A 15,412-nucleotide genomic window follows, 5' to 3' on the forward strand; every position below is an offset into this window, starting at 1 on the left:
AAAGGAGGGAGGTGGATGTAGTTATGAAAGGGTGACACAAGGAATCCTAATGGTAATGGAACTCTTACTATCTTCATCCTGGTGGTAGATAAATTTGCATATATGACAAAATTGCATAGAGCTAACTACATATCTACACACACAAATACAAGTAAAACTGGGGAAATCTAAATAGCTCAGTAGATTATATTAATGTCTACTTTCTGCTTGTGAGATTATGCTATGGTTTTGCAACTGTAACCATAGAGGGAAATTAAGCAAAGGGTACAAGGGGTTTCTTTGTGTTGCTTACAACTGCATGTGACTTTACAATTATTACAATAAAAATTTCAATGAAAAGGGTTTTTTTAAGAAATATAGAACTTTGTTTTTTAAAATAATAATAAAAATTAAGTTTTATGTTAATAGGTAAAAATGTATACATTCTTATAAAAGAAGTGGTAACATTTTACCCATGTGAAACATCACAGAATTCAAATCACAGTTTGGTTCTTCAAGATTCAAGTGCTGTATCTCATCAAGTACAATGTGGTCAGTTTTAAGATAAAAATTCCTCCTCTGGAAATCCTGTTCTCAATCAAGTCTTTCTTTATCAGCATCATCGCACACAGTAGGACAGCTGGCCATGGTGGCGGTTCCCTAGTGGTTGTTCCGGTCGTTGGCCATCTTTATGTAGCCATTCTTGCCCCTAGCTTTACCCCAGCTGTTCTCGACAATTCCGTATTTATTGTTACTTGATTCTTCTCCTTCAAAGCCATAGCCAACCACCAGAATGCCATGATCTAGATCAGCGGTTCTCAACCTGTGGGTCGCGACCCCTTAAAATCCATCCTGCATATCAGATATTTACATGATGATTCATAACAGTAGCAACATTACAGTTATGAAGTAGCAACGAAAATAATTTTATGGTTGGGGTCACCACAACATGAGGAACTGTATTAAAGGGTCGCAGCATGAGGAAGGTTGAGAACCACTGATCTAGATCCACGCTGCTGCAGTGCCACTCATGATAAATGCCATCTTCATAGAACTGGAAGCTAAGATGGCTTGCATCTATAGCACCAGAGATGGGTCCCACGGTTGCCACCGCCTTCATGAGGGCACTCTCCTGCTCAGGGATGTCCATGAAGCCAGTGTCATTGGCAACAGAATCCTCGGGCCTGTATCTGCAGGGTCCAACCTTTGCATGATATGGACAGGACTCCTCTGAGTCCAGGCCTCCATTGGACTTACTAGTAACATACTGGAAGGCATTATCCATTAGACCACCATTGCAGCCCTCATTGCCTTGCCCTGAGAGCAGTCCACACGGTTCTGCTCACTCAATGAGATTGTGAAGGCAAACCCCTATTCTGTAAAACTACTGTTTGGAATTCTCTGCTATTCTTTAAACAGCCTCTTATTCTGAAAAAAATAAGTTTGCTTTCTAGCCTGCTTGAATAATGAGGGAGATAAACTTAGCTGTCTGACCTTGTAGGCCAGAGACTAGATACGCCCAGTGCCATGAGAACTGAGAACTGTGTAGTTTTCAAATCCGCCAGCAAGCACACAAAGGGCTGGCTCTTCCATAAAAAGGGAAGTTCTGCTTGTAGCTTTGCTTAGAATTTGGATTCATTTCCCTAAGCCCACCTTGGTGAATAAAGTGTAACTCCAAACTCTCAGAGCATTGCTTGGTTCTGGTCCGGTTTTTCTGTAACAAGATAAGTCTGCCAATTTTCCAGAACATCTGTCCTTCAAGGGCACCAGTTGCACTAAATGTCCAACAAGAACCACAGTGACCCTGGCTCTTCACGGGAGTGACATAGCCTTCTTCTCTCCAATCCACAGTTGGGGGGATTTCAGCAATGTAGGGTTCCCAGAACACTCTCCTTTTCTTGTGCTTCTGGTTTTGATGGCCATTCATCACTTGCATGAATTCTTCATTGGTCATGTCACCAAAAGCCTTCATTGCCAAGGTGAAGCTCTGTCTCCCAGGGTTGTATTCCTGGTTGTGCAGGTCAATCATTTTCATATTCTTCTCCCACACTGTTCTCCTCCATCCTTCTTCATTTGAGCTTTTTTTTTTTTAATTAAATCTTTATTGTTCAGATTATTACATTTGTTCCTCTTCCCCCCCCCATAACTCCCCTCCTCCCAGTTCCCGCCCCACCCTCCGCCCTCACTCCCCACCCACTGTCCTCTTCCATAGGTGCACGATTTTTGTCCAGTCTCTTTCCGCATCTCCCACACCCCTTTCCCCACCAAGAATAGTCAGTCCATTCCCTTTCTATGTCCCTGATTCTATTATGATCACCAGATTATTTATTCACTTGATTCTTAGATTCACTTGTTGATAGATGCATATTTGTTGTTCATAATTTGTATCATTACCTTTTTCTTCTTCTTCCTCTTCTTAAAGGATACCTTTCAGCATTTCATATAATACTGGTTTGGTGGTGATGAACTCCTTTAGCTTTTCCTTATCTGTGAAGCTCTTTATCTGACCTTCAGTTCTGAATGATAGCTTTGCTGGATAAAGTAATCTTGGTTGTAGGTTCTTGGTATTCATCATTTTGAATATTTCTTGCCATTCCCTTCTGGCCTGCAAAGTTTCTGTTGAGAAATCAGCTGACAGTCGTATGGGTATTCCCTTGTAGGTAACTGGGTTTCTTTCTCTTGCTGCTTTTAAGATTCTCTCTTTGTCTTTTGCTCTTGGCATTTTAATTATGATGTGTCTTGGTGTGGTCCTCTTTGGATTCCTTTTGTTTGGGGTTCTCTGCGCTTCCTGGACCAGTAAGTCTATTTCTTTCACCAGGTGGGGGAAGTTTTCTGTCATTATTTCTTCAAATAGGTTTTCAATATCTTGCTCTCTCTCATCTTCTGGCACCCCTATAATTCTGATGTTGGTACGCTTGAAGCTGTCCCAGAGGCTCCTTACACTATCTTCGTATTTTCGGATTCTTTTTTCATTTTGCTTTTCCAGTTGGGTGTTTTTTGCTTCTTCGCGTTTCGAATCTTTGACTTGATTCTTGCGCTCCTCTGGTCTGCTGTTGGGTGTCTGTATAATATTCTTTATTTCAGTCAGTGTATGCTTAATTTCTAGTTGGTTCTTTATCACAACATCGAGGGTCTCATTAGATTTCTTAAGGATCTCACTACATTTATTGGCGGTCTCACCAGTCTTTTCGAGGGCCTTACTAAGTTTAACGGCAGCTTCTAGACAGTTCTTGAGAGACCTTAAAAGTGTGGTTTTGAGCTCTATATCTTCCATTTCTGACATTTGCGTCCTGTTTCTTTGTCTCTGCATTTTTATATCTTTTCTTGGTGCACCCCCTAGTGGTCTTTGTGCACAGTCTTGTAGTTAAGCCTTGATTGTTTTCGGTAATACCAGGGGTGATTTGACCTCCAGGCTAACTGGCTATCTTCATTTGAGCTTTACTGTGTGTTGCCTTCAAACTGGTGCCATCATGCCTTTAGACTTCCATCAAGTTTTGGAGCAGCTGAAACTATTCCTAAGTAAAGAGCAATCAAGAAGAGTGAAGGATTCGTGTTTCAAAACCTTCGGGGGCACACGCTGGTCCAGTATCTCCCAGAACTTTGTTTTTTATGAGCCACCCCAGTAACCAAAAACTGGTGTTAAGATGATTTAAAATGTCATTATGCTCAGTAGTTCTCACTAATTATTTACCAATGGATCGCCTCTCTTTTGTAAACTTTCTGAAAGGAAACTATTGAACATGTATGAAAAAAATAAAAGAGAGTGTGATCCTAAACAGCGGGGAATGGCAAACATCGGTCCATGAGCCACATCCATGCCACTGTCTGCTTTTGTACAACCCAGGCGCCTAGGATGCTTTTTACATTTTTTAATTCAACAAATTCAACACAAGAGTAATATTTTGTGACAAGTGAACACTGTATAAAATTCAAACTTGTCTCCATAAGTGGTTGGCCTGGCACGCAGCCACACTCCTTCACTGTGGATTGTCCGTGGCAGCTTTGGGACTTCCACAGCACCATGGAGTAGTTGGGACAGAGACCACCTGACTCATAACGCCTAAAACAGTGGTCGGCAAACCGCGGCTCGCGAGCCACATGCGGCTCTTTGGCCCCCTGAGTGTGGCTCTTCCACAAAATACCGGCTTCTCCACAAAATACCAACTTCTGCACATGGGCCACAAAGTTTCAATCGCACTGTACGATTTTGTGGAAGAGCCACACTCAAGGGGCCAAAGAGCCGCATGTGGCTCGTGAGTCGCGGTTTGCCGACCACGGGCCTAAAACATCAACTATCGGGCCCTTTACAGAGAAGGTTTGTCCACTTCTGCACTAGAGTGATACTTGCCCAGGCTTTGCTGGTATGTGAGGGCTTCCCCTTGTCACTTGGATTTCCTAAGGTAGCCCTGACAAGAGGCATGTGGTTTCTAGGCATTCCCTGAGAAAAAATAAGAAAAAGAATGCTACAGGATCACAACGGAAACTCTATAGGAAAATGTCCTAAGTGTCACTGCCTGAGTCAATAGCATGAAATCTTGGATTATTTTGCTTGCATTCTAGCAGAAACATCACATTTTGAAATACTCAACCCATAAGACAACAGGCATCTGTGTAGAGATAGCGAGCCAGGTTTCGTGTGGAGCACAGCAAAGAAGAGTGAGACAGACTTGGGTTCAAGTTCCAATCACCATTCAGTCATTTCTATGCCAGCTATGCTGTCCATCTTCCTGGATTGTCTTTATTTTTTATTTATTTATTTTTAAAATATATTTTATTGATTTTTTACAGAGAGGAAGGGAGAGAGATAGAGAGTTAGAAACATCGATGAGAGAGAAACATCAACCAGCTGCCTCCTGCACATCTCCTACTGGGGATGTGCCCGCAACCCAGGTACATGCCCTTGACCGGAATAGAACCTGGGACCTTTCATTCCGCAGGCCGACGCTCTATCCACTGAGCCAAACCGGTTTCGGCAATTGTCTTTATTTTTCTTAGATACCCAGTCTCAGGGATATGGAGGGGATTCAGTGAACTCATGTCAAGTGCCTGACACATAGTGGGACTCAGGAAATGCTAGTCCAGGATGGGAGGCCGCTCATCTGGGCTCTCCATGCCTCACGGCCCTCAGTCCCACCCCAGCATCTACAAGAGGCAGCAGAATCCCTTTTCAAACATCACTCTAGCTCCACTTCCGCAGTGTTCCCCACAGGTGTCTATAGAGTATCTTTTTCCAAAACTAGACCATCTCCCTGTTGCCCAGACCGCTCCACTGAGAGACCTCAGTGTAAGCTCTGACACAATGGAATAGAAATCAAATCTATTTTTCAATTATAGGATGAAATTTGTCTTCAGTGCTGGGGGAACCCTACAGATGGATGTGATCCCAGTAGGTTCGTTACTAGTCTTGAGGAATAGGCCGATTCAGGTTTGAAAATGTTTCCAGGCCTTCAGGTTAGAAGGACAACTTTCTCACTGAAATCATACAGTGAAGGGAGACGTGCAGGGGGACTGGCTTGCCAGGTCACCGTGGGGGAACGTTCAGTTCTAAGCGCCCTGGCTTGCCGTTCATTCTCCAGCCTGGTTCAGTGGGAACTTAGGGACACTTCCCACACAACTTCTCTTTGGGCAAGCCAGGCTGGTGGCTGGGAGGCCTATGCACTCTGAAAAGAACATAAAATCCAGTCTCAGGTGTCCCCCCCACTCTGGGCCAGGCAGAGCAGGACCAGAATGACCCCGGTGCTGATGGAGATATGCATCCCCATCATTATTTGATCCCTCATAGAGATGCTTAGAAAGGAGTGTTTTAGGGTGCTGGTGTTTATCTAGTTTCCAATCTGGTAGGTGATTGGCATGATTGAAATTGGGCGGGGAGGGGGGGGGAGGTTTAAAAAAGATGATGAATGATTTTTTTGGATAGGGTCAAACGAGTATTTTGTTTGAGTTTGTCAATCCTTTTGCTTCAGGGCTATGGCTTAAATTACTTAGTTTCTTGATGTCACCCCTCTTACCCATGTGTCTTAAAGATATGGCAATCTAACAACCAGCAGACGGCAACTACCTGTATGTAATGAGCCAATATATTCTTTTTTGTGTGGCCACTCAAGTTTAGTTGCCTACAGATAAAAGAGAATTGTCTGTTCCACTGTAGCCTGCCTTCCCCCCTCAATGCTCTGTCAAAACTGCCCCCCAAAATGTCACTGTTGACCTCTTCTTGGCTGAATCCACTCAGTACTTTAGCCCTTACTGTACTTCAACTCTGTCATATTTTATATTGCTTTCTCCTGACATTTCTTATGCATTGCTTCCCAGATCTTTAAATAACAATTTAAATGGACTGTAAGATGATTACAAAAGGTATAATATGCATACAGTGGGAATACCAGGGAAAAAAAGAGAGAAGCAGAAAAAAATAATTAAAGTAACAATGGCTGAGAATTTTCCTAAATTAATTACAGAAACCAAGCCATAAATCCAGGAAGTTCATAGACACAAAGCAGGATAAATATCAAAAGTCTCTACCTAGCCAGGTCATATTCAAACTGCAGAAAACCAAAGACAAAGAGAAAATCTTGAAAGTACAGTAACAGCTACTTATTATGTACCAAGCACAATATTTTACTTACATTATGCCAGTTAATTTATATGGAAATCTCCATCTCAAGGACTTTATACTTCTCCCCATTTACAGATTATAAAACTGAGGGTCATGGAGATCGAGGCCACTTGGTTATTAAGTGAATGGTCCAGGTTTCAAACTCAGGGCTACTTAACCTCAAAGGCAATGTCTCAGTACTAAGAAATGGTGTGGAAGGGACGTAACTTAGTATAATGAATAAGTGTCGACCTCAGAACAGAAAGTTATAAATTTCTGCACTGGGTTAATAAAGTTTAGAGCTGTGGTTACCCATTAGTATGGAAATCGTCAAATATAAATTGTCACTTTTAATATTTGTAGAAAGGAACTGATGTTGAACATAAAGGCCAATCTGTAAATGAAGAGGGAAACAAAATCAAACAAAAAGGGGGAATTTTTCAAATTCCAAGTGAGCTTTGACTAATTTTAAAAGCCAAGGGAAATAACATAATTTCTCCTATTACTAAATGTAATTGGGCCAGAAATTTTTTGAATTTGTCTTGACCCTCCATTTATTACAAAATAAAAGCTCTGTAAAAGCTGGAAACGTTCTAATCCAGAGGGCTATTCCCTGATGATGGAGCTAAGCCCGACAGAGCTGGCCTAAGCAGCCCGGATACCAAATGATTCCCAAGGGACTGACTCAGCCATCCCCTAGTTTAAAACCTCAATTTAGGTTGGAATTCTCTCTAACTCCAGCCTGGTTAAATCAAGCGGTTTCTAAAACTTCTGTTACTCAGTATGTCCTTGTTCTTTGTTCACTTCTATTAATTCATTGCATGTATTAGTTCACTGTTTTTCTGACTAGTGGTTGCACCCTTTTCCGTTTTATGCTTTTGACACAGATTAAGCCAATGTATTAGGCCCAGGGGCAATGTGCTCACTGCATTGGTTTCACCCGTTATCTGGGTGCTATATAGTCTGGGAGTTGAGGTATCTGTCACTTTGAAAACTAGCATCATTGTCTTCTGTGGGTCTCACCCTTGTGGCTACATGTGGCAAGCCAGTTGGTTTTATTTGGCCTTTCTGTGAGATCCTTGTACAGTGGGGCCTTGACTTACGAGTGTCCCGACTAACGAGTTTTTTGAGATACCAGCTGTCTCTCAGCCGATTTTTTCCATTGAGTTGATAGAGTAATTTGAGTTAAGGAGCTCCTTAATGAGCTCGGTCTCGGAACAAATTAAACTCGTAAGTCAAGGCCCCACTGTATTTGGGATCTAGGGCTGCCTAACAAATTGCCCCAAACTCAGAGGCTTAAAGCAACACACATTTATTATCTCACGGGTTTTGTGGGTTAGGAGCCCAGGCACGGCTTATCTGGGTCCTCTGCTGAGGGCCTCACAAGGCCAAGATCAAGCTGTCCACTGAGGTGGTATCTCATATAGAGACCGGGGAAGAATATGCTTCTAAGCTCACTTGTGTGGTTTTTGGCAAGATTCAGTTCCTTGAGGGCTGCTGGACTGAGGGCTTTATTTCCTTTCTGGTTGGCAGCCAGAGGCCACCCTCAGTTCCTCGCCACGCAGGCCTCGCCAACATTCCAGCGTCCCTCCTCAAAGCCAGCTAGGAAGAGAGCCTGCTAGCAAGATGAAGATCACAATATTTTTTAACCCATCAAGGGAGCGGCGCCTCTCAACACTGCCATATTCTCTTAGTTAGGAACAAGTTACTTAAGGGGAGGAAAATGCCAAATCACGAATTTGAGAAGATAGGGACTCTTGGGGACCATCTTCTAGGTGCCTACCACAGCATTTATGGTGATTTGAGGGACAACATGATTAGGTCACTATTCTGTGACCTAATTTAGTCAAAAAGACTTCTAGAGCCAGAAATGAGTTGAAAGCCCGGCTCAGCCTCTGCCAATAAATCTGGACTCTGGTCGGGTTTATTGACTTCTTTAGGGCTCAATTTCTCCTTTGGGAAATATGGGGATAATAATGTGCCTCACAGTGGTGAGGCTGTAGGAAAAGTGCCTGCTAGTCTCCCACATGATGGGTCTAAGTGTTCGCTGCATGGTAATAGCCCTTCACCACCCTCATGGCTACCATTGAGACTTTAATCAGTCTTTTTGGTATCTCCACCCCACCCTAAACCTTCTGGAACAGTGGTTCTCAACCTTCTGGCCCTTTAAATACCGTTCCTCATGTTGTGACCCAACCATAAAATTATTTTCGTTGCTACTTCCTAACTGTCATGTTGCTACTGTTATGCATCGTCATGGAAATATCTGATCTGTAGGATGGTCTTAGGCGACCCCTGTGAAAGGGTCGTTCGACCGCCAAAGGGTCGCGACCCACAGGTTGAGAACCGCTGGCCTGGAGGTATGTTGAGTTCTCACGATTGTTGTATTATCTCACCAGAACCACATATTAACTCAGTAATGAATGCTTTTTAGTAATGCTGGTTTCCAATCATATTACCTTTATTAAATAACTCTAGACATTCCATTCTGACCTTATACTATCATAAGATTTTTTTCTGCTACCTTCATGCCAGCGCCTACAATGCACAATCAGAAATCTACGCTTCCTACAAACTCTACAGTGTTTTTTCCCCTCACTGCACTCTGAATGCTGGTCAATAATTGATCATTTTGCCCAAACTCGATATAATTCTCTTTTAAGATGTTTGAGGGCCTGTTATTTGATTAGAAGATGTTTAAGTCTGCTTATTAATTATTCCTCACTAATATTTGCTTGATGGAAGAAAAAAGGGAGAAGGGCCAACTAAATTCACATTAAAAAGCTATACGCAGAAACTAAGATACAGATGGTTACATCACAGTATATTAGTACTGGTGGCCTGGTGGGTGAGAGGGGTTTAAGGAGTTGTCCCTCTACGTGAGTATTCATCTGATGACCTGAAAGTGCTGCTTGCTAATATTAGGCATCTACCAAGGTTGATCCTAATACCAGTAAGAATTAAATGTAACATGATTCACTTTATAAATAAAAATTCCAATGAGATTAAAGCAGAAGGAAAATTTTCACCCACAAATACCATCATGGTGACAAAAAAAAAATCAAAGACACATCTTCTCTTATTTCAATATGTGATGTATCTTCTATTTGGCTTCCCAGTATTCACAGTTAGACTCAGGAATACACGAACAGATGGCTGCTAACTAATGGATGACAAATGCCAAGAGCTTACAAAACAGTTTCTAAAATTCCTACAATGACCATACAAGGCTGACATTTTTGCTTTCTTTTTTCCTTTCTTTCCTTCCCTTCTCTTCTTTTCCTTCCTTCCCCTTTCCCTTCCCTCCCTTCTCCCCAACTCAACTCTCTCCTTAGAAACGAGAGCCTCATAAGCTCATAGCGATTAAATACGCCCCTTGCCACATAGCTGGCTAGTGACTCCAAAGTCTGCAGTGTTTCTTCTCCACCTTTCTGACTTGCCCCAGAAATTTAAGGGAACATAAATCAACAGGAGAAGCAAAGTGGAGCGAGGAATCAAAGTGGTAAATTGCTGTTGTAAAGCGGGGTGGATGCTTGAAGCAATGATATTTAAAGAATTCAGACGAGAACTTTCAGAGGATATAAACCAAAATAGGAGCGGGGAGGGGAAGGGAGCATCAACCTGGGCCAGGCACAGTTGCCAGACCCCTAGGCGATCCAAAATAATGAGCAATATATCTGCTTTTGAGGGGCTCCGTGTCCTGTGGACAAGCCAGACTCGCCGGGACATGTTTTAATGCAAGGTGAGGGAACACATTGTGGGGAGGGGGGCTGCAGAGAATCATTGCTGTAAAAGGAGAATACAAGGAGTTCTACAGGTCACGGCCACAGCTGGCAAGGCCCCATCAGCAAAGCCCGCTGCCACATTGGCTGTCGTCTCGGCATCAATAACAATAAAACATCCACAGCTTCAGAGCACAGTGCTCCGGTTTGCAGCCCTGTTCCTGTATTTGAAGGCACTTTCAAAGGCTTAACCCTAAACTCAAGGCCTGCTTTCTGTCCATTTAAAGAGCTGGCAGAATAAGAAACAGCTAATTGGCAAAAACTGGAGAAGAAAACATTGACTGGATTTCACTGGTGACATTTTTCGAGAGTAGCAATGCATGGGTTTTTGCATATTTGCTTGTCTCATAGAGCCGTGGTCGGCAAACTGCGGCTCGCGAGCCACATGCGGCTCTTTGGCCCCTTGAGTGTGGCTCTTCCTAAGCCTTAGGAGGACCCTAATGAAGTTAATCACAATGTACCTACCCATATAGTTTAAGTTTAAAAAATGTGGCTCTCCAAAGAAATTTCCATCGTTGTGCTGTTGATATTTGGCTCTGTTGACTAATGAGTTTGCCGACCTCTGTCATAGAGGGAGTCACATATAGGAATGATATTTGGTAACAAGCACTAATATTGTCTGGTGATGCCCTTAAGGCTTGAGTGTCCTGCCAAAGATACATCTGATTTGGCGTCAGGGTGGAGAAAAAGCTATCCAACAATTGCTGGATCTCATGTCAGTGGTTTCGCTCAGCAGGCCCTTGCAATGGGAAGCAACAGCTCTGCAACTCAGGGTGATGACTTGCTCTTCCAGGGAGAGTGGGAAAAGCATTGACTGTGAGCTTGCAATGAGCCGGCTTCCAGGCTTGCCTCAGCCCCTTGCTGGCTACATGACCCCAGCAAATGACTTCACCTCTCAGGAAAATGAGAGAAACTTGACCTCCTTGGTAAGTAGAGGACTGAATAAAATCATGTGCACAGAAGTGCCCATTGCAGGGTTCCTGTTCTGGTGGTGATGGTCAAGTTGGTTCTTCTCCTAAGTGGAGCTGATATTGGCATTGGAGACTAGGACATACTGTTAGAGTCCCGTAGGTTAGAGTCCCGTAGGTTAGAGTCCCATAGGTTAGAGTCCCCTAAGCTCTGAGTGCTGAGGCAAGCTGAAGGGGAGTGTAGTGCCGCACAGGCTTGACTTGTAGGCCCCACTGGAAATATGACTCCAATTGTCCTCATACTCCTAAAGAGTTAGCTTTTAAATAATGAGCATGGTCACCTCTGAAAAGAGGACATAGAATACAGTGAATGCCTGGCCCACCGAGGCAGTCCCCGTGTGGCAGCTTGAACAGATTAAATGACGTTTGATCACCTTAAAATTAGCAACCAAGTTTTTTGCAAAGAGGTTATACTGACAGATGTAGCTTCATTGAACAGAGGGATGAGAGACAAAACAACATCATGATTTACTCATTTACTCAAGTAGTATTCATATCATTCATTTCCTTGACTTAGAACTACAAGATGCTCTTTTTCTATGGTCAGTTATTTCAGAGAGTACATAAACGGTATTTGGAAGCATTTAGACTCCTCCTAAAATGAGTCCATCATGTCAGTATGCCCCCACAAGCAGCTGTTGAATTAGTTGGTGGGAGACCTATAGAAAAAGCAGGGTGTTTAAATTGTCATGAATAAAAACCCAAAGTTCTCTACCCAAGGATTACACTGGGGGCCCCAACTTTCCACACACGCCACCCTCCACATTTGTGGTGAGCCATGCTGTTCTTAGAGAAGAATGCTGGGTACACGCCTGCCTTCTCGGACAAGCCACATTCTTCCCAGCTGATCATCCTGAACGTGGCCTCGTTTCGGTTTTGTTAATAAGAAAGGCAAGGTATTAAATAGATCACAAGATACAAGCTACTCATAGAGGGCGTAATGCAACGCCACACGTTAGATCGAGATGGACTATTGCCGGGGTCCAGCCCGAGCGGGCCAGGGGTTCACAAAGGTGTGGACGGAGTCGGCGAAGAATGATTTACACGGAGACAATGTTCAGATGATCAGCATAGCTCTTTTTAGTCTCTGTGGATCTTCCTGTACCTGGCTGAGGCCACAGAGAGAGATCCTGAGGCAAGCTGAGCCTTTATTTTATAGTCAGAGGTAAACAAGGTAGTGGTTTCCATAGTTACACTGTTCTTGTGAGTTTCACTTGTTTTGGCCACTTCCTGCACCTCCCTAAGCCCATTAGATTCCCAGATAAGATCTAGGGAGCGTCATAAGGTCAAGCCTAATTATGCTAAGAGGACTGTGCCCTCTAAGCTGGGACTTGTTTGTGACTTTGCCAACAGGTCAGTCTGAGGCTTAACCCTAGAGCGGCTCCCCACAGACTATGTCAAGGATTTTTCTCTTCAGCCCAAGCAAAAATGTGGGGCTTGTGTGAAGCAGGTCATTAACCCATCAGAAAGAGAAAAAAAAAAGATGAAAAAATGATACTAATTCACTTTTCATCTCTCTGTAAACAGAAATTATACTATTTAGAGAAATTATACCATTCGTGTCAAATATGCATCTGTTGCTAAATCAATAACCATTGGTCAGCTCCTATATAATGTGAAATAGTCCATGTATGATTGTCGGCAGCTTTTCTTTATTTTTTTAATTTCTTTATTGATTAAGGTATTACATATGTGTCCTTATCCCCCCATTACCCCCCACCCCCCACTCATGCCCTCACCCCCCTGGTGTCTGTGTCCATTGGTTGGGTTTATATGCATGCATACAAGTCCTTTGGTTGATCTCTCCCCCTTCCCCACCCTCCCCTGCCTTCCCTCTGAGGTTTGATGGTCTGATCGATGCTTCTCTGTCTCTGGATCTCTTTTTGTTCACCAATTTATATTGTTCATTATATTCCACAAATGAGTGAGATCATGTGATATTTATCTTTCTCTGGCTTATTTCGCTTAGCATGATGCTCTCCAGTTCCATCCATGCTGTTGCAAATGTTAAGAACTCCTTCTTTTTTACCGCAGGGTAGTATTCCATTGTGTAGATGTACCACAGTTTTCTAATCCACTCATCTGCTGATGGGCACTTAGGCTGTTTCCAAATCTTAGCTATGGTGAATTGTGCTGCTATGAACATAGGGGTGCATATGTCCTTTCTGATTGGTGTTTCTAGTTTCTTGGGATATAGTCATAGAAACTAGAATCACTTCTGTCGGCAGCTTTTAAAATGCACTTTTTCAATTAGAATAAATTATTCCTGGGTAAATAATGAAATTTATGAAAACCCCGAAGAAAAGCTTTCTCTACATCCACATCAGCTTTACACGAGATGGCTGATGAAGAATGATGTTCAATTTCTTGCTTATTCTTTCTTCCCACCTTTTGCCTCTTGGTAAACAAACTCACAGCCTCATTCCTCCATGGGAAAACCAGTGTGTAGAGATTTGGTTGATGGCCTTTACCGAGCAAAGGCAGATAAGAAGTTTTATGGGTAGCGAGATTTAGACTTGGAGGATTTACTCTTGGATTATAACCAAGACAAGGGAATGAGGCAGTTGGAACATTTTCTTTAGGTTGTCTTTATAGATTGTGTGTGATTAATGGCCTTTGCAGAATTGTAAAATCTTGTAAGGCCGATATCAGGGCTAGTTCTGCTCTTTCTGTTGTTAATCTAAATATATCGTCATTAAAAGAGGTTAGTTATTGTAGCAAAAGGCAGAGACAAACGACTTGTTTTTTCATTGGTTTCAAACTAAAACCAGCTCTCTTCTTTTCCTTTAAAGAGCTTTTCGTACAAATATTATGATCTTTAAATGTCTGGTTTGAAACCAGTTTTAAGATCCTTCCACCAACTGCAAATATCGCTGAGTCTTGGAGGCATTTGCAGGTCCTGGTTGTTTTTTAAGAAGTGTCATCTTGGCATACAATTCTTGATGAAGGCATAAAAATCCAGCATTGAATTTCAAGGAGTCTCCCTATAAAAGCAGTCCTGGCCTTACGGCATATCGGAAAGAGGCTGAGAAACTCCCACAATTCAAACAGAGCTACAGGGGCAACCTGTGTACATTCTAGATTGATACGTTTACAGTGTCCAAGAGATAAAATGTGTCAGCGTATGTTAAAAGAGGAAAGCAATTAGAGAATATCAGCTGATCTTTTTTCTTCTAGTTTTTTTAAAATATATTTTATTGATTTTTTTATAGAGAGGAAGGGAGAGGGATAGCGAATTAGAAACATCGATGAGAGAGAAACATCGATCAGCTGCCTCTTGCACACCCCCTACTGGGGATGTGCCCGCAACCAAGGTACATGCCCTTGACCGGAATCGAACCTGGGACCCTTGAGTCCACAGGCTGACGCTCCATCCACTGAGCCTAACCGGTTAGGGCTTCTTCTAGTTTTTTATGTACAATGTCTTGAACGGTGGGTGGTTTCAACCTGGGGTGGTTTTGCCTTCAGGGTCATGCTTGGCATTGTCTGGAGGCATTTTTGGTTGCCTACCAGAGTGGTGGGTGCTACTGGCATCTAGTGGGAAGAGGCCAGGGATGCTGCTAAACATCCTGCAATGCACAGGTCAGTCCTCCACAAAGAATGATCTGATTAAAAACATCAATAGTGCCTAGCCCGTGGTCGGCAAACTGCGGCTCGCGAGCCACATGCGGCTCTTTGGCCCCTTGAGTGTGGCTCTTCCTAATTAAGTGAATAACAATGTACCTACCTATATAGTTTAAGTTTAAAAAATTGGGCTCTCCAAAGAAATTTCAATCGTTGTACTGTTGATATTTGGCTCTGTTGGCTAATGAGTTTGCCGACCACTAGCTAGGCCAAGAAACCTTGCTTTAGAATCATCACCGAGTCCATGGAAATACTAATGTGAGGAGATGGAGTGCGTGGGTGGGTGGGTGGATATGTTTTCATTGGCTCAGTGTGTTTATGAATTAAGAAAAGGTCAAAGGCTTGACATTTTTCTCCTTCCAGCCTCTGAATGGGGTGAGCTGTTATTTCAAAGATTTAAAAGTGGGGAGCGGGGAGCCCTAGGTAAGTGCTGAATTTATAATGAAGTCATGTCCCTTCTTGTTTCT

At 42.9% G+C, this 15,412-nt stretch overlaps 1 protein-coding gene across 1 annotated transcript; it reads right to left on the reverse strand.

The window, feature by feature from the left end:
- Nucleotides 1-639: 639 nt before the first annotated feature.
- LOC118654537 (cathepsin L1-like) lies at nt 640-1,264 on the reverse strand. Its single transcript, XM_036305901.1, has 2 exons — nt 978-1,264; nt 640-796 (listed from the first exon to the last, which is right to left on the reverse strand). The coding sequence occupies exons 1-2, from the start codon at nt 1,262-1,264 to the stop codon at nt 640-642; spliced, it is 444 nt and encodes a 147-aa protein (XP_036161794.1).
- Between the last annotated feature and the right edge of the window lie 14,148 nt (nt 1,265-15,412).

This window comes from Myotis myotis, unplaced genomic scaffold, assembly GCF_014108235.1.
Source record: "Myotis myotis isolate mMyoMyo1 unplaced genomic scaffold, mMyoMyo1.p scaffold_m19_p_4, whole genome shotgun sequence".
In the NCBI taxonomy this organism is placed as follows: domain Eukaryota; kingdom Metazoa; phylum Chordata; class Mammalia; order Chiroptera; family Vespertilionidae; genus Myotis; species Myotis myotis.